The following is an 18,536-nucleotide window of genomic DNA, read 5'->3' as shown; positions in this document are numbered from 1 at the left end:
TTGGGTCGCCCAGAATTTGGGTCGTGACAGCGTGGTATCAGAGCCAAGGTTGCAATAATACCTTGGAGTCAATGTTTGTGGGTGTTTATGTGTGTTGTAATGTTATGATTTTTGTGTGTGTTAATTAACAAGTTGATGATTAATTGAATTATGTATTGTGAGTGTATGAAAGTGAAAGTTTTGATAATTGTTGAAGTTGCTAAGTGTGTATATGTGAAATTTATTTTTGCTCACCTTAGAAATGTGATTGAATTAGGGTTTGTTAAACTTGAAATGACGGGAAGGACCAGAGGAGGAAGATCAGAGAGGAATGAGGAGTTGGAGACAGTTAGAGAAGAACTCCGAGAAGTAAGAAGAGAGTTGAGAGAAACTGTTGAATTGATGAGAGGCCAGGGTTCAAGGAGAGCAGGAGGTACCCAGGGCCATGAGGATTCAGGCCACTCACATAGGAGGAGCCGCACTGAGAGGCCAGTAATGAGCCAAATGGAAGCAATGAAGAGGTTCATGGTGATGCAACCTCCATCTTTTAATGGAGAGCCCAGTGCTGAAGCAGCTGAGCATTGGTTGAGGAGGATGAGAAGAATTCTGGTGGGATTGGACATACCTGAGGAAAGAAGGGTAGGTCTGGCAACATATATGCTTGTGGACAAAGCTGATTTCTGGTGGGAATCAATGAAAAGGGTGTATGACACTGAGGTTATGACCTGGGAGGAATTTGAGAGAATCTTCCTAGGCAAGTATTTTGGGGAAGTGGCTAAGCATGCCAAGAGGATGGAGTTTGAGCACCTCATCCAAGGAACCATGTCAGTGCTGGAGTATGAGTCACGTTTCTCAGAGTTGTCTCGTTTTGCTTTGGGAATGATCAGTGAGGAAGGAGAAAAGGCTAGGAGGTTCCAGCAGGGGTTGAGGCCTGCTATTAGGAACAGATTAGTCCCACTGGCAATAAGGGATTATTCTGAGTTGGTTAAGAGGGCTTTGTTGGTGGAGCAGGACATTGACGAAACCAACCAAATTCGAGAGCAAAAGGGGGAAAGAAAAGGGAAACAAAGAATGGAGGAAAGTTCTCAGGGGCCACAGCAGAGGCAGAGGACTCAACAGTTTGAGAGGCGTCCCTCGTTCTATGCAAGAGGGGGGCAGATTGCTCAGGGGGCGGCTGCTAATAGAGTATGTTATGGTTGTGGAGCAGGAGACCATTTATGGAGGGCTTGCCCATTGCGAGGCACATAGCAGGCTCGACCTTAGTCTCAGGGAAGTTCTCAGCAACAGTCAGTAGTGTCTTTCCAGCCTCCTCAGTTTCAGTTGCCTTACTATCAGATGCCACAATTACCCCCAACAGCGCAGGGAACCAGGACAACTACCACGAGTCAGACCCGCTCTTCTCAGGGGTCGAATGCTAGAGGTAGGGGAAGGCAGGCAGCAGGAAGAGTTTTTGCCTTGACCCCAACAGAGCCAGAGGAGGATGCCCTTTTGGTGGAAGGTATGATTTTGGTATATAGTACTTGGGTGCGTGTTTTGTTTGATACTGGTGCAACTCATTCTTTCATTTCTACATCTTGTGCTAATGCATTGGGGTTGAAATCGGAAAGGGTAGAGAATTTGTTACTTATTGAGTCTCCTATGGGTACGAACTCTAGAGTTAATAGAATATGCAAGGTGTGTGTTATTACCTTGGCAGATAGAGCACTAAATGTGGATTTGAGGATTTTGGATATGACTGGGTATGATGTTATTTTGGGAATGGATTGGTTGGCAGTGTATAGAGCGGTTATTGATTGTCATCGCCGCAGGATAATATTTTGTTTGCCAGAGGGATTTGAGGTTTGTTTTGTTGGAGGGAAGTGTGTTAGTTTGCCTTTTTCGCAGTCCGATCCGTGCTATCAGTATGTGTTGAGGAAAGGATCAATAAATTTCCTAGCTTGCCTTCGTGGTAAGGAGAAAGCCCAGAAGGACATTACAGAAATTCCAGTGGTGAGGAAGTTTCAGGATGTATTCCCAGATGAGTTACCAGGTTTACCACCGCATAGAGAGTTTGATTTCTCTATTGAAGTATACCCAGGAACTGATCCTATTTCAGTATCCCCTTATAGGATGGTCCCTCTTGAGTTGAAAGAATTGAAAACTCAGTTAGATGAATTGTTGGGTAAGGGTTTTATTCGTCCAAGTACATCGCCATGGGGAGCCCCAGTGTTGTTTGTGAAGAAGAAGGATGGCACACTAAGGTTATGTATTGACTATAGGAAGTTGAATAGAGTTACTGTGAAGAACAAGTATCCTCTTCCAAGGATAGATGACTTGTTTGATCAGTTGAAGGGTGCGAAGTATTTTAGTAAGATTGACTTGAGAACTGGGTATCATCAATTGAGGGTTAGGGAAGATGATGTTTCTAAAACCGCTTTTAGAACGAGATATGGGCATTATGAGTTCTTAGTCATGCCTTTTGGGTTAACTAATGCCCCTGCTGCTTTCATGGATTTAATGAACAGGGTATTTCGTGCTTACTTGGATCGGTTTGTGATTGTCTTTGTGGATGACATCTTGATCTACTCCAGGAGTTTGGAGAAGCATAAGCAGCATTTGGTGACCACCCTTGGAACTTTGAGAAGGCATCAGTTGTATGGGAAGTTGGACAAAAGTGAGTTTTGGCTTACTGAAGTGAACTTCTTAGGCCATGTGGTTTCTGAGGCAGGAATAGCAGTAGACCATTCAAAGGTGGAAGCTGTACAGGAGTGGCAAAGGCCTACCAATGTATTTGAGGTTAGAAGTTTCTTGGGGTTGGCTGGATATTATAGGAGGTTTGTGGAAGACTTCTCTAGAATTGCAGCACCAATGACTCGGTTGACTAGAAAAGGGGTGAAGTTTGATTGGAATGAGGAGTGTGAGAATGCTTTCCAGGAGTTGAAGCGGAAATTGACCACTGCTCCAGTGTTAACTGCTCCTATTAGTGGAGAGTTGTTTACAATTTATTGTGATGCTTCCACAGTGGGGTTAGGGTGTGTGCTAATGCAGCAAGGCAAGGTGGTAGCTTATGCCTCAAGACAATTAAAGCAGCATGAGCGGAATTATCCAGCACATGATTTGGAGCTTGCAGCAGTGGTGTTTGCCCTTAAGACTTGGAGACACTACTTGTATGGAGAGAAGTTTGAGGTGTACTCTGATCATAAGAGTTTGAAATACATTTTCACTCAAAAGGATTTGAACTCTAGGCAGAGGAGATGGATGGAGACATTGGAAGATTATGATTTTGCCCTTCATTACCATCCTGGGAAGGCGAATGTTGTAGCAGATGCCTTGAGTAGAAAGAGCTATGGCCAGTTGTCTAGCTTGGGGTTGAGAGAGTTTGAGATGTATGCAGTTATTGAGGACTTTGAGCTATGTCTTATTCAGGAAGGACGTGGTCCATGCTTGTATAGCATATCGGCTAGACCAATGGTTATCCAAAGAATAGTGGAGGCCCAAGTTCATGATGAGTTTTTAGAAAAGGTTAAAGCCCAGTTGGTAGCAGGTGAGATAGATGAAAATTGGTCTATGTATGAAGATGGGAGTGTGAGGTTCAAAGGGAGATTGTGTGTGCCAAAAGATGTGGAGTTGAGAAATGAACTTCTAGCAGATGCTCATAGGGCGAAGTATACCATCCACCCTGGGAATACCAAGATGTATCAGGACTTAAAGAGACAGTTTTGGTGGAGTGGGATGAAGAGAGATATTGCTCAGTTTGTAGCTAACTGTCAGATTTGTCAGCAAGTGAAGGCTGAACACCAGAGGCCTGCAGGGTTGTTGCAACCTTTACCTATACCTGAGTGGAAGTGGGATAATATTACTATGGACTTTGTGATAGGGTTGCCAAGAACTAGAAGCAAGAAAAATGGAGTTTGGGTGATTGTGGACCGTCTTACTAAGTCAGCTCATTTTCTAGCCATGAAAACTACTGATTCCATGAACTCTTTGGCTAAGTTGTATATACAGGAGATTGTGAGATTGCATGGGATACCTATATCTATAGTGTCTGACAGGGACCCTAAGTTTACTTCTCAGTTTTGGCAGAGTTTACAAAGGGCTTTGGGCACCCAACTGAATTTTAGCACCGTTTTTCACCCTCAGACAGATGGTCAATCAGAGAGAGTGATCCAGATCTTAGAAGACATGTTAAGGGCTTGTGTTTTGGATTTTGGAGGAAATTGGGCAGATTACTTACCTTTAGCAGAGTTTGCTTATAACAACAGTTACCAATCTAGTATTGGCATGGCACCTTATGAAGCACTCTATGGGAGACCTTGTAGATCGCCCTTGTGTTGGATAGAGATGGGTGAGAGTCGTTTATTGGGACCTGAGATTGTCCAAGAGACTACAGAGAAGATACAACTCATCAAGGAAAAACTTAAGACTGCCCAAGATAGACAGAAAAGTTATGTAGATAAAAGGAGAAGGCCCTTGGAGTTTGAGGAAGGGGATTGGGTGTTTGTAAAAGTGTCCCCTCGAAGAGGCATATTTCGATTTGGGAAGAAGGGGAAGTTAGCCCCTAGGTTTGTGGGACCATTTCAGATTGATGAGAGAGTTGGCCCAGTGGCATACAAGTTAATTTTGCCTCAACAGTTGTCCCTTGTGCATGATGTTTTCCATGTGTCGATGCTAAGGAAGTGTACTCCAGATCCAACTTGGGTAGTGGACTTGCAAGATGTTCAGATTAGTGAAGATACTTCTTATGTGGAGGAACCTTTACGAATTCTGGAAGCTGGAGAGCATAGGTTCAGGAACAAGGTGATTCCTGCAGTCAAAATGTGGTGGCAAAACCATGGGATAGAAGAAGCCACTTGGGAACCTGAGGAAGAAATGAGACGACACTATCCGCAACTCTTCTACGAATTTTAAGGTAAGCTAGTTTAAATTTCGGGACGAAATTTCTTTTAGGGGGGTAGGATGTAATGACCGGGTATTTTATGCCACGTTAGCAATTTTAGTTTGAAAAGTCTTAATTTATGTGATGGTTGAAAAGTCAAAAAGAAAAGCGTTTGAAGAACACGTGTCAATTTCGGATTGGTGAATTTCGTTTTATTGCGTCGGTCAATTAAACGAGTTGAAATTTTATGCCATGTCAGCCTTAGGATAGAAAATTCTTAGGATTTTAGAAATTGGAAATTTCCGGGAACGAAAAACGAAAACGAAAATGAAAAATAAATAAATTAAGATTAATTAGAATTAATTAAGAAAAATAAATTAATTAATTAAATTAAATTGATGAATAATAATATTGAGAAAATTAGTTTTTAATTGGTGTTAATAAATAAAATTTATGTGTTAAAAAAAAAATAAATTGGAAATCAAATAAAACAATTAGAATAAACAAAAGAAATAAAATAAATATATTCAATGGGCTTTGAATATGGGTTGTTAAGGTAATGGGTTGTAAAAGAAAAAAAATTTAATGGAGTTGGGCTTAAGTGGCTGGTGGCTTTTAAAAGCCTAGTGGGCTGTTAATAAAAAGAAAGAAAAAAATGGGTTGGGCTTTTGAAGTTTGGGCTAGGCTTGTGTGGCTGGATGGTTAGTAAAAAAAAAAGGGGGCAGTAGCACGCACGCAGGAGAGAGAAACAGAAAAGGGCACTGTGCATAAATTAGGGCACTCGCCGGAATTTTGATCGGACGTTTGGACGGCCAAACGATCTCCGTTTCGGCCCAAATTTGGAGGAAGTACTCTATTCGACTAGACGAACAACCCTGCGGTGGCTGATTTTGTTTTTAACGGCCAAATTTTCAGATCTGAGGTAGGGGACCCTAACCCTAAAACTCAAATTTTTATGTTTTTCCCTTGAAAAAAAATTGTAAATATTGTCATTATGAGTTAATTAGGAATTATGGATGTTGTGTGAATTTTTCTAGAATATTTGGAATTTGTTTGGAATTTTTGGAATTTCGGGAAATTGATTTTGATTGATAATGAATTGTTTTGAAAGGTTAAAAATTATTAGATGGGTTGGAAAATTCCAAAATTTGGGTTAAATTTTAAATATAATGATTTGTGAATTTTTAGGCATTGGTTCGAATATTTTTGAAAATTTTAGGGTAAATAGTTAGTTAATTTTGGATATTAGAAATTATTATAATGGTTGAAAAATTTTGTAAGTGTGGTAAAATCTCAAGATTGTTGATATGCAATTTTTTTTTTAATATTTATTTGGGATATTATCAGAAATTGTAATGTGTGAAATTGTTTGATTGGATTATTGGGGAATGTTGAGATTGTTGAATTATTGAGGAACATTGGAATTGTGGCATTCATTGCATCATGGTTATGTGAAATAAATAAATAAATAAATAAAATCATGAAGATTGTGAAAAGTGTATGAAATGGAAAAAAATGAAATAGAGATGAGAAGTGGAAGCCCGTGTGAGGCGAATTAAGAAGGGAGAGAGATCCCTAGGGTGAAAGACCCAAAAGTTTACCCCGGGAAGACTCCGAATGGGGAGTGTATTTGGGTGCGGACGCGTATCCTTCGGTGAAAACCCGAGAACAATAGTGCATTGTATGACTGTGTGTCACACGTTCATGTGCATTCATGTAATTGTTGAATATTGTGAAATTGGGTATAAAATTATATATATTAAACTATGTGGTTTGATTGACGCTGTGTGAATTGTTCCTGTGGTGTTGAAGTGTTCTTTTCGTATTCTTTGAACTTAGTAATCCCTTTAACCCCTTGGGTGTTAGGCACCCTACTGAGCAATGTGGAAATGCTCACCCCTTCCTTGTTACACCTTTTTAGATGCAGATATCTCTCCTGAGGATCCACAGGTGGGACAGGGAGGACTTCAGGATGCTCCTGGAGCGGCCTAGTGGAGCGTGGCATTTATTTGTTATTGTGTTCCTTTTTAGATTTTGGGGATTTGTTTTAGCAATTATGACTCATGGATTTGCTATGAAGCTTTATTTGATTAAGTTGTTAATTGTGAACTTTTATTTTGGACTATAATGAATATTTATTTAATCTTGTTGTTTTGAGTAGTTTTGGGATATTGTAATTCATGAGAATTCTAGTGAGATGTATAAAAAAAAAAAAAAAATCCAGAGTGTTTTGGTTGACTGCCAACATGGAATAGGAGGAACCCTTAGGGTCAAACCTTTGACCTGGGGTCACGGGTCAAATTTTGGGTCGCCCAGAATTTGGGTCGTGACAGCTTTGGTCTATCCATCTAATCCTTATCAATTTTTGGAATCAAAACTCATCATATGGGCATACTTAAATTAAAAAACCCAAGTCACATAAAATCTAATAGAATCTTTACCAATTACTAAAGCATACAAAATTTGAAAGGACAAGGTTTAAAAAAGGGGACATCTTCTGATAGTTTCAATGACTTAGGTGGTGTTTGTTTTTTGGCTGAATAGAAAAAGCCAAAATATTTGGCTTTTTCTATTCTGTTAAAAGTAATCTGTTGACATCATCCAACATAACTAAAGTGAACTTGTTATCAATAGGTTTAATTTAGTTATGTTGTATGATGTCAATAGGTTACTTTTAGCTTAATAGAAAAAGTTAAAACAAACACCACCTTAGTTAACACTAGTGATATTTGGAAAGTTGGATTAGGCAATGGAAATGAAAAGTTAATTCCATTCTCATTTATAAATATGTTCAAATTATTTTTACTATTTTAAAAAATAAGAATAGAAATAAATAAAAGGGAAAAATTGGTTTTGACTCTAAGTGTTATTTTCATCAATTTAAAAATATTTTAAAAGACATACCTTTTTTCATAAATCAGATATTATTTTTTGAAAAACCTTTTTACTTGATGATATTAAATAAAATTATCAAAAAAATTATTTTATCATTTTTAATTTGATAAAAGTATCTTACAAATAAATATATCATAAATTTTTATTATATAATATGATATACAAATTATTGTGGAAAATTTCTCTAGGATCCTCAAATGATAAATATAATCTTTATGATTTCCTAATTGATAGTGATTTTATATCCTATATTATATAAATCCAATCATCTTGTTATAATTTTTTTTTAATAAAATTGAATATTTTTTTTAATTGACATCAACAATAAAATAAGAAAATTTTAAAATTAAAATATAATTAAAATAAAAATAATAAAAATTAAATATAATTAAAACCAAGAAACTTAAAATTTTTAAAAATAAAACATTGACTCTCATTATATTTCCAACTCATTATCCATATTTATATTTTCTACTAGATAAATGAAAATTATTATTTAATTTTTGTATTTTTTGCTTAAAATTTTCTTTAGTTTTAATTATATTTTAAAATTTTAAAATTTCTTATTTTATTAATCTCTAATCAATTCTCACGGAAAAAAAACTGTTAATTGCTATTATTAACCTGGTACATAAAAAGGTCATTTCTAGAAATAATTATTTAACTTATGAAAAAGCGTATGTATTTTAAAATATTTTTAAAGGGATGAAGATAAATCTAATTTATAACAGTTAGGGTTCTTTTTGCTAAGTTTTTTAAAATTAGTGAGTCAAAACCTAATTTTCTTAATAAAAAATTCATTGTTATAAAAACTAAATTTCATTGTGATTAGGATTTTGATTCCTCTCTTCTACATGATATTATGATTTACCTCCATTTCCATTCTATTTAAATTGCTAGTCTAATGTATCAAATGCACCCTCAAATCTAATTATATCCTAACTTTTTGCAAACATCCAAACATTCCTCACTCACGACTAATGCTATAGGGCATCGAAGTCTTGCCCTTTTTTTTTTTGTTATTAAGGCTATATTTAGTTCCCTAAAACTATTAGAAAAAGAAAAAAAAATGTTAAGGAAAATAATTTTCTCATATTTGATTTTAATATGGAAAATACGAAAGAAAATAAAATATACTTACAATTATTAAAATATTTGTATATTTTTAAATTATTTAATCTTCATATAGAAGAGTTAAATAAGTAAAAAAATGTTTAAGTAGTATATAAAAATAATTTAAAATTACTTTTCCTCTCTATTTTCTTTTCTTCACATTTTCCTTTAAACTTTCTGAGAGTCAAACATAGGCTAAAGGTTCAGTTACGCACAAGCCAAGTTTGAAAGTTTGAAATGAAAAATGGAATGGGAAATTCATTCTATTTTTCATTCAATATTGTACTTAAATTATTTTCTAAATTTAGAATAGAAACCAAAATCTTACTCTTGTTGGAACTTTGATTGCTCTCTTTAACATAGCACCAATTCACTTTCATTTCTATTATATATTTGGTCATATATTTATATACCAAACACACGCTATTGGTGAAAGTAATTTTAAACTTTTTTCTTTTTAAGAAAAAATAAACTCTTTGGGAAAACTTTCATTTCTATTACAAAGTAGATATATATTATTTTTTTTTGGTAATTCAAGATAAGATGTGACAAATTGATCCCATTTATAAAATTGTCGTCAAATATAAGAAAAATTATTAATCATGAATCATAGCTTGCAATCGATCAATGCTCTATCATACAAATTAATTCTAAGGTTTGGGTAGAAGTCTGACACATAGTTTAGACTTCTTAAGAACCTTTGAAGCTTTGTTTTCTAGGCTTAGACAAAATCCAAAGCCTTGGACCCAGGAACATACAAACATAGTCAAACTTGTCAAAGAACATGTTAAAAGTTTTCTTTCTTTAGGAATTCTTAATTCTGATGCATTTCCTATTATAGAGATAGATGCCTCTAATATAGGATATGGTGGTATGCTCAAACAAGATTTTCAAAATCATATTTCCATTGTCCGCTTTCATTTCGGAATGTGGAGTGGCACTCAAGAAAATTATTCAACTATTAAAAAGGAAATTTTAGCAATTGTTTTATGCATTCAAAAATTTCAAGAATATGTTTTTAACAAAAAATTTATTTTTCATGTTGATTGCAAAAGTGCAAAAGAAATTCTTCAAAAAGATGTTCAAAATATTGTATCAAAGCAGATATTTTCTAAATGGCAAGCGATCTTGTCACTTTTTTTTATTGTGAAATTGAATTTACCAAAGGTGATTCAAACTCTCTTCCTGATTTTTTTTATCACGTGAGTTTCTACAAGGAAAATGAGCTCTCAAAAGCCCGAATCCAGTTCAAAAACCATAAAAGCCTCTTATGCAATGCCTACAGTCAAACAAGAAAAGCCCAATACTCAAACCCAAAATAGATTCCAAGTTCTTGGAAACATTCTTTCAAACCAGTCCAAACCAACATTTGCTCAAACGACATCTTCAAGTCAAAACCAGTAATATATGGCTAAGGCCCATGTGATGAAGGTACAGGTTTTTGAACCTTTTCATTTTTCAAACTCTGAAAAACCAAAAATTTCAAAAAAATTTCCTCATGGAAAATATTTTCTTGAAAACAACTTAGAGAAAACTCGTAAATTTTATGAGTTTATCTTAGTTGACATAAATTCTGTAGAAATTTCTCACATTCAAAATCAAAATTCTATAGACATTTGTTATTCAAAATGCAAGATTTGCAAAGTTTTATCTCAAAAATCATGGGGTTGGTCTCCTGATACACACAAAATGTTTTCTCAAAACTTTAGGCCAAAGTCATATGATTATCATGATTATATCGACGCTTGGTACTATACTTTTCTCTTTCGCCCCTTTGATCACTCTTGGTTTTTCCATTGGGGTGATGAAATAAAAAATCAAACTGATTTTCCAAACTGGTTTCAAGAATGGTGGCTATTTTTTGGCGCCATTAAAGACATTTTCAATCCTCAAATTCTTGAAGGATATAAATACTTTTTTGAACATGGTAGTCATTTGTTTGCGACTTCCTGTTCACAGGTATTATCTTTCCTCTCAAGATTTCAAATTCCTTAGATTCTCTATTGGGACATTGTTATCTCACAAATGATTCCTGCTCCATTTCCCGCGCATTTGACAAGGGAATTTAAAGTCAAATGGTGGTCGAATTTCTCCCATTCGGCTACTCAACAAATTTATCATATTTGTTAATGGATATCTTAAAAAAAATACCCCTTCAAAACCTTATTCTTCAAAGGTTTCTATTCCAATTCTTCCTGATGCCATCCTTCTTCCACGAACATCATTTTCTTCTAACAAAAAGTTCAAATGCCATCTCAAGTTACTTAAGAAAAAAGCTTCAAAGACTTTGTCTCAATTTTCTAATTCTGGCTCTAATGATGATACTGCATCATTTGCCTTCTTAGGGGATGTTAATGAAGACATGTGTTATGGCCTTCTAGACACACCCTTAGATTAACGCATCCAAGCCTCATTCAAATTCAGTCTTCGAGGCTCTTCAAAAGAGACAATTGGGAATATGTGTCAAAAATACCCTTCGTAACAATGCTTGAGATGATATTTTTCGTAAAGATTTCGATTATCATGGCAACCTCTCAAATGACCTTTGTTTCCTCAAAGACCGTAAGGCATGTGGTAATTGGTGATTGCAGACTCTAAAATTTTCAAATTTGGGTGGGCTAATGGTGATTACTGCTGACTCATCCATACCGCTCTTCAAAATGGTGGATCAAAACGGTGAGCTGATTACTACCTTTCAAATTTCTTGATCTTTGTAAACACTTTTGAGACCTTCTTTGTCTACCCTAAAAAGATAGAGTAGAGCAAGAAAGAGAGTTCTTAAGATTATCTCTTTATTCATCTCTTTGACGAATAAAAGAGAAGTCTTGAAACAAACATTTTTATTGCAAATATGAACCTTTGAAATTTTATAATCTATTTGTAAAGGTTTAGTATTTGCACTTACAACACCTTGATAAGTTTTCTCAAAGTATACAGTAGGAATTAATCCTTCTTGTATATAATTTATATCAACACGAGAATCAACTAATGCTATAAATTCTTTTGAGAAATCTGGTTTAATAAAAAGTTTTACTTTAATGTGCCATTTTTGAGTAATCATTCTAGTTATTGTATGTACAAACAATTGAGAAGATTCTCTTTCTTCTAATATTTTTTCTTCTATCATTTCTAGTGTTTGAAAGTTTTCATGCTCTAATCTTTGAAGTCTTGTTTTTATCTCTTGATTTTGGTTTTGTATTTTATTAATTTGAAGTTTTATTTGATTTATCTCATTTTGAAGTTCTAGTATTCCTATGGTTTTAAGCACAGAAAGTTGGCCTAAAACCGTTTTTAAACTATATTGGTTTGTATTTTCTAGGCTTCTTTCATTATTTTGTCTTTGAATTTCTAGATATTTTTTAAAGTACTCCGTTTGAAGATTTTGATTAGGTAGTTTGTCAATCAAGTCTAATAAGAAATTTTGTTCACTAGTTATGACATTTACCTGTTTGATGTGACAAAGACAAATTTCTACACAATCATAAGATGATTGTGAGGAAGTCCCATTAGACTCATTGGAAGAGTTGTCTTCGATTAGAAGAAGTTAGTCATCACTAGATGATTCTATCGAGGTTTGATTAGAAAAATTTGACTGTGACTCTGTTTTGATGAGATTAATCATTTGTTGTTTGAGACGCTTTCCTACTTCTAAATTAGCAATTATTTCTTTGATTTTGCAAGTTTGAGCTATATCTCTCTTATTGTCGCATTTGAAACATTTAATGTCTTATTTATCTTTCTTTGAAGTATTTTGATATTTTTTATTTGAATATTTCTTACGTTTTGGTTTCTTGTAAAAAGATTCTTCTTTGAATTTTGAATATTTTTTATTTAACCTCTTTTTCTTTGATCTATAGAATTTTACCTGTTTGGCTTAAGGAGGAAGGGGGTTTTCATACCCATATTAGGCACAAAAAGATCCTAACTCTTTCTTTGAGGTTTTAAGATCTTTTTTAGGGTAGTATTAACTTTGATTAATGAACAAAGATTTAATGCCTCTTGGTTCATGAAGTTACTTAATTGGCCATAGGTAAGAGAGTCATAAGGTATGACACCATTGTACATTTCTTTAATTCTAAGTTGGGCTCTTTAACTAAAGGATTTGGGTAACCCATTAAGGAATCTTTCTTTCTAATAGGGTTGGTTTACGTTTGGACGGGTATGGACTTTAGCAAAGTATACTTCTTTATACCATTTATAGTCATTGGATTTTCTACATCTAATATTTTGAAGGATTTCTGAGGTACGAGCTTGGAAGGCAATTAGGTCTCCAAGGAAGTGTTTGGTTATGGAAAAAATAAGGTATGAACCAAATTTTGATTTCTTATTTCATCTAGACTAGTTTGAATATAGATTTTATCTTCTTCAATGAGAGCATTGTCCCACCAACCTTTGAGTTGGCTTGTGAAACCTGCTACCGGGTGTACACAGATCAGATGATTAGAATTTTCTTTGGATTTGTAGGTTGTAGAGGCCATAATCATTTATGAAGAATATTCAACAATTGATGTTCACTTACGCCATCTATGTTCCATTTATAGATGCCATCTCCATCATATTTTGACGGGGTGATTTGATTCCTTTCTTCACATTGAAGGTCAGGAGGAGTTGGTCTAGGATAGTAATTCCTAGTCTTGGTTTGTTGTTTGAATTGATGTCTAATCCTATTTATTTGATGGTCTTGTTCCTCGAATATGGCTTTGATTTGATCTACATTTGCAGGTGTGATTTCTGTTACCATGTTTATAGATTTTATATTTGAAGTTAAAGGTTTGTTCGTAATATCTAATTGTTCAATTTTCTTTGTTAAAGTTTGAATTAAGTCATCATTATTTGAAAGTTTAAGTGTCTTATTTCCTACTTCTGCAGGTTTGAAAATTGGACGATTTTTGTCTAGTTTTTTTTATCTAGAAAATGGGGTGTGACTATTTGACGAGAGAGGTGTGGAGTTTCTAGTTTGTCTTCTATCCTATCAAGTTGAGAGGAAAGAGTACCTAGAATTTGATTTATAAAATTATTTTGTTGCTGAAGATTGTTACAATCTTTTACTGTTACTATTCTACCTTCAGTATCTTTAGGATTTAATGTTTTGAAAGGAGACGCTATAATTTCAGTATTTTGAACAATTATGTTTATTTCTTCTAAGGGAAGATGATTTGAAACTATGGTTTTGTTTGAAGTAGTTTTCCAAACTTAACCCTTTTGAAACATATTGACTTCTAGGAAAGGGTAGTCAATATTATTGTTTGAGACATACATTTTTAAGTATGTGAACATAGGGATATTTATCATATGTGTTTCCAAGCATTTGTACCATTCATATCTAAACTTATGCCTAGTTTGAGTGGTGAGTTTGGTAGAGAAAAACCATTTTCTCTTTTGGTCATGTTTTGGAAGGTGCATTGCTTTGCTAAGGTATTCCTTATCTATTTGAAAGGGTTTAGTACTATTTATAACCATTAATTGGTTAGGCTTATCAGGTAACTTTTGAGAGGGTGTTGGTGAAGCTGGAGGTGAATCTTGTGTAATATATCTAGGATGTGGGATATTTGTAGTAAAATCAACTTTATCAAGTTTGATAGACGATTTTCGAGAATTTACCTCAAAGAATTGTCTAGGAGGAGAGGAAATTCTGTTTCATTGAACAAAGATTTTACTACTCTATCATTCTTCTCTTTTTAGGAATTGAATGGTGATATTTCTTTTATCATATTGCATGATAAAAAGAGGTTTCCTATTTTGAATAAGTTTTGAAAGGGCTAACTAGGTGAAATTCCAAGTGTTTGAATGAGTTAGAGATTCCCAAGGGATCTCTTCAGGGGTCATGAACAAGGAATGTTCCTCATTGGCTTGGAATAAAAGGGTTTTCTCTTTTGGAGATTTCAGTAAACATTTAGAATTTATTGAAGTAGTGATGGCCTTATAGTATATTCTATATACTATAAGAATGTTATTTGCTCTAGGGTCCATGTCATAACCCTTGGTTTGAACATTTAGAATTAAAGCCCTGTGTATAGCCATATCATCTATACAACTTAACTCCAGGTCAAGGAAATAGTTGAAGTAAACAGGACCATGTGCCATGTTTGATTCCATGACTTCTAACAAGGAATTGTCAAAATTATTGTGTCTTTCATCTCTGAGGCAGACACAAATTGGTTTGTTTAACCCAATCTAGGTTAAGGGTTTGACTGCTACTTGTATAACTCTTATATGAAGGATTTTGTAAGCTTGTTCTCTTAACTGTTTGATGTCTTTAGGGTTAAGGAGTTTTATAGTTTCAGTTTTTGATCCTATAGAATGTGTGTTTTCCGACACTTTGATTTTATATGTTGATCTAAATTTGAAAGTTCCTATTTGATAGATATCTTTGATATTTTGTTTGGGTATTTCCCAATTTTTGATGTACTGTTCCAGAGTATCAATTGATTATTAAAATTTGAAGTGTTTTCTTCTAACATTTCGAGATCAGGTTCCATCCTACTCATATCACTATGAGAGCTACTTCTAGAAAGATTTCCAAACAAATTTGACATTTTCACTTTGAGTTTTCTATTTAAATCCTGTGCAACTTAGTGGGACCACCACCGGGAACACCTAAAAGCTACCATGGCTAAAACGACTTACCAATGGATACTATGGGCTGACCAACGCTAAGCAGTTTGGATTTAAACAGATAATCATAAAATAAAATGACAAATCAGATTTGAAAATGAGCTAAAATGGCTCTGACACTAATAACAACAGGATCGACAGATGAAAATAGAATGTAGAAGAGAGAACACTTCAATCTGAAAATTAGTAAGAACTTTGAAGAAATCTTCTAGTTAAATCTGGAGTAGTCACAATGGTCTCACTTAAAACCCAGATAACTAAGACATAGCTTCCTAAAAGTTCATAGACTTTCAAAGAGATTCTTTGAATGCATATAGAAAACTAAATGTACAGTTGAATTTGAAATCTAAAATTTCATTCTAAATACCAAATATACAAGAACTTTGAAAATTTGAAACTTACAATCTTTGTAGAGAGCTTTACAACAGAATTTGAGAGCTTTCTCAAGTACAAGGCCATCACAAAGGGAAATCTCAATTGTTTTCTCTTTCTAAGTTTTCTCTTTAAAACTTCTGATGTCTTACAATGAGAAAATGAAGCCTTATATAAGCTCTTGGAGATGGATTTGAATTCCTTTGAAGTTTGGGGATTTGAAGTCATTCGAATCCATCGAAAGTTGTTTGTCTTCATGCATAGGTGTCTTTGAAATTTGAAAGGTGGTAATCAACCCATCGTTTTTGAAGAGCGGTATGGATGAGTCAACAGTAGTCAATGCCTTTTCTTTTGTTATTAAGGCTATATTTAGTTCCCTAAAACTATTAGAAAAAGAAAAAAAATGTGAAGGAAAATAATTGTCTCATATTTGATTTTAGTATGAAAAATATGAAAGAAAATAAAATATACTTAAAATTATTAAGATATTTGTATATTTTTAAATTATTTAATCTTCATATAGAAGAGTTAAATAAGTAAAAAATATTTTAAGTAGTATAAAAAAATAATTTAAAATTGTTTTTCCTCTCTATTTTCTTTTCTTCATATTTTCCCTTAAACTTTCTGAGAGTCAAACATAGCCTAAAGGTTCAGTTACGCATGTGACCATGTTTGAAATTTTGAAATGAATAATGGAATGGGAAATTCATTCTATTTTTCATTCAATATTGTACTTAAATTATTTTCTAAATTTAGAATAGAAACCAAAATCTTACTCTTGTTGGAACTTTGATTGCCATCTTTAACATAGCACCAATTCACTTTCATTTCTATTATATATTTGGTCATATATTTATATACCAAGCACACGCTAACATGAAATTGGTTTATTTAATCAGATGAGTGCATTTGTAAGGAAGAAAAGGAAAATAATAAAAATAAAAGTAAAAATATGATTATTTTCAATATTTTCAAAATTGGACTGGTCATTAAACCAAAAAAGTTATTGATTCACGGTTTAATGGTCGAACTAGTGGTTGAACCGCGATCAAACCAATGATGTTATAAATATATTAATAATTTATGTATTATATAAAAATAAAAATAATTATAAAAAATAATGAACATATATAATTAAAAATTTTAATACATATATAATATTTAAGTATGAATATATATTTAAGATTAAAGACAAATTATAATATTTAATTTTATTTGTATATCTTATTATTTGAAAAATTATTATATTAATTCATTTATATTATTTTCATACTTTTCATTATATAATTATTATAAAAATAAAGATGATTGTAAATATTTATATTTATTTAATGGTTTTATGGAGAAAAAAAAAATCAATGTGTTGACATTATTATTTAATTTATTGCATAACAACATATATTAAAACCATAGTGATACAATGGTCCATGCCCTGCATTTTGTAACTACAAGTCAATGGCTCAAATCCCCTTGGGCGCAAAAAAACATTTTTCCTCATCTTCAAATATAGGCTATTTAAATATCTTGAAACAATTAGGTACAACACATGAGTATGGGCAATGGGCTTGTATATGGCTTTGAGTAAATATGGACTTTGAATGTGAAGAGCCCAATTAAATTTTGGGTCAATTGTGACCGATTCCTTAGGAATCAAACAATTCGTCTGCACAACCGACAACTCAAAAGGTTCAATACTAGTTTAATTGCTAGATGGTTGGATCTAGCAAGCCGAACAGGAAAGGCCATTGGTTAACGGTTCAACTGATCCAATCGATCGGTCCGATCTAGTTTTAAAAACATTAATTATTTTGGTGCGAAACTTTGGTGGGAGCTTAATCATAACATTTGGTCATTGCCTCCAAAATGGCTCATCATCCCTCACTCCTACTGACATTGGCACTTCTTCTGAAAAAATGGCCCCCATTCAATTCACCATCACTCCTCCATTTTCTTCCCATTCTCTTCTTAGTCTATAACCTAATATCTACTTCATGCAAGCTTCCCATGAATTAGTGTCTGTAATCAAACAAGGTAGTGCTATCACCAATCAAGATTACCTCTCTAATCATTGAGTTACAAATCACACTTATAATATGATCAATTCAAATACTCTAACTTCAAGGAGCATATATCAAATTTTCACTAAAGGAAATGTTATGATCATAATATTCTAAATCATATGTCATTTGGATCACCCAAGGAAACACACTATCTCAATCCATGAGATATCATGGTGCCTCTATTAAGAATACATGTTACCACCAACTTTTATCAATAGTATAGAGATATGTGACCACCTTAGGGTTTCACTCATAGGTCAAAGTCTCTTATTGACTTTGGCACATGTTAATATCTTCTCAAGGTTAAGAGTTTATGCAATATAATAGTTTGGTGAATTATGACATAAGGTTATCGATTGTCATGATTCACCATAGATCCTATCTAGTGTGCATCACATACAATATTGCACTCACCATAAAAAAAAACCTATATTGACGATCAAGACAAATCATCCTTCTAATTGGGAGGTAATGCACTATAATATTTACTAGATTGCCTAAATCTACGAACTAATTATGGACAACTTCTCTACTTATAAGGAACCCATGACTTGTATCCTCTATACAACTCCTAATGCACCAAAGTTACATACAATGTAAGAGATATGAGCATGCATACTCAAATATCCAATTAATGTAAAAGGGAT

The 18,536-nt window shown here is 33.7% G+C and overlaps 1 protein-coding gene across 1 annotated transcript; it reads left to right on the top strand.

The window, feature by feature from the left end:
• The first annotated feature begins 273 nt into the window (after positions 1-273).
• On the top strand, positions 274-1,227 carry LOC132255174 (uncharacterized). The gene has a single exon (XM_059743031.1). It carries the CDS (start codon positions 274-276, stop codon positions 1,225-1,227), a length of 954 nt encoding a protein of 317 aa, XP_059599014.1.
• Positions 1,228-18,536: the final 17,309 nt, after the last annotated feature.

Source organism: Vitis vinifera, chromosome 15 (genome assembly GCF_030704535.1).
Source record: "Vitis vinifera cultivar Pinot Noir 40024 chromosome 15, ASM3070453v1".
NCBI classification, from domain to species: domain Eukaryota; kingdom Viridiplantae; phylum Streptophyta; class Magnoliopsida; order Vitales; family Vitaceae; genus Vitis; species Vitis vinifera.
Note: the sequence above shows the minus strand (reverse complement) of the source record. Positions and strands in the feature narration are given on the sequence as shown.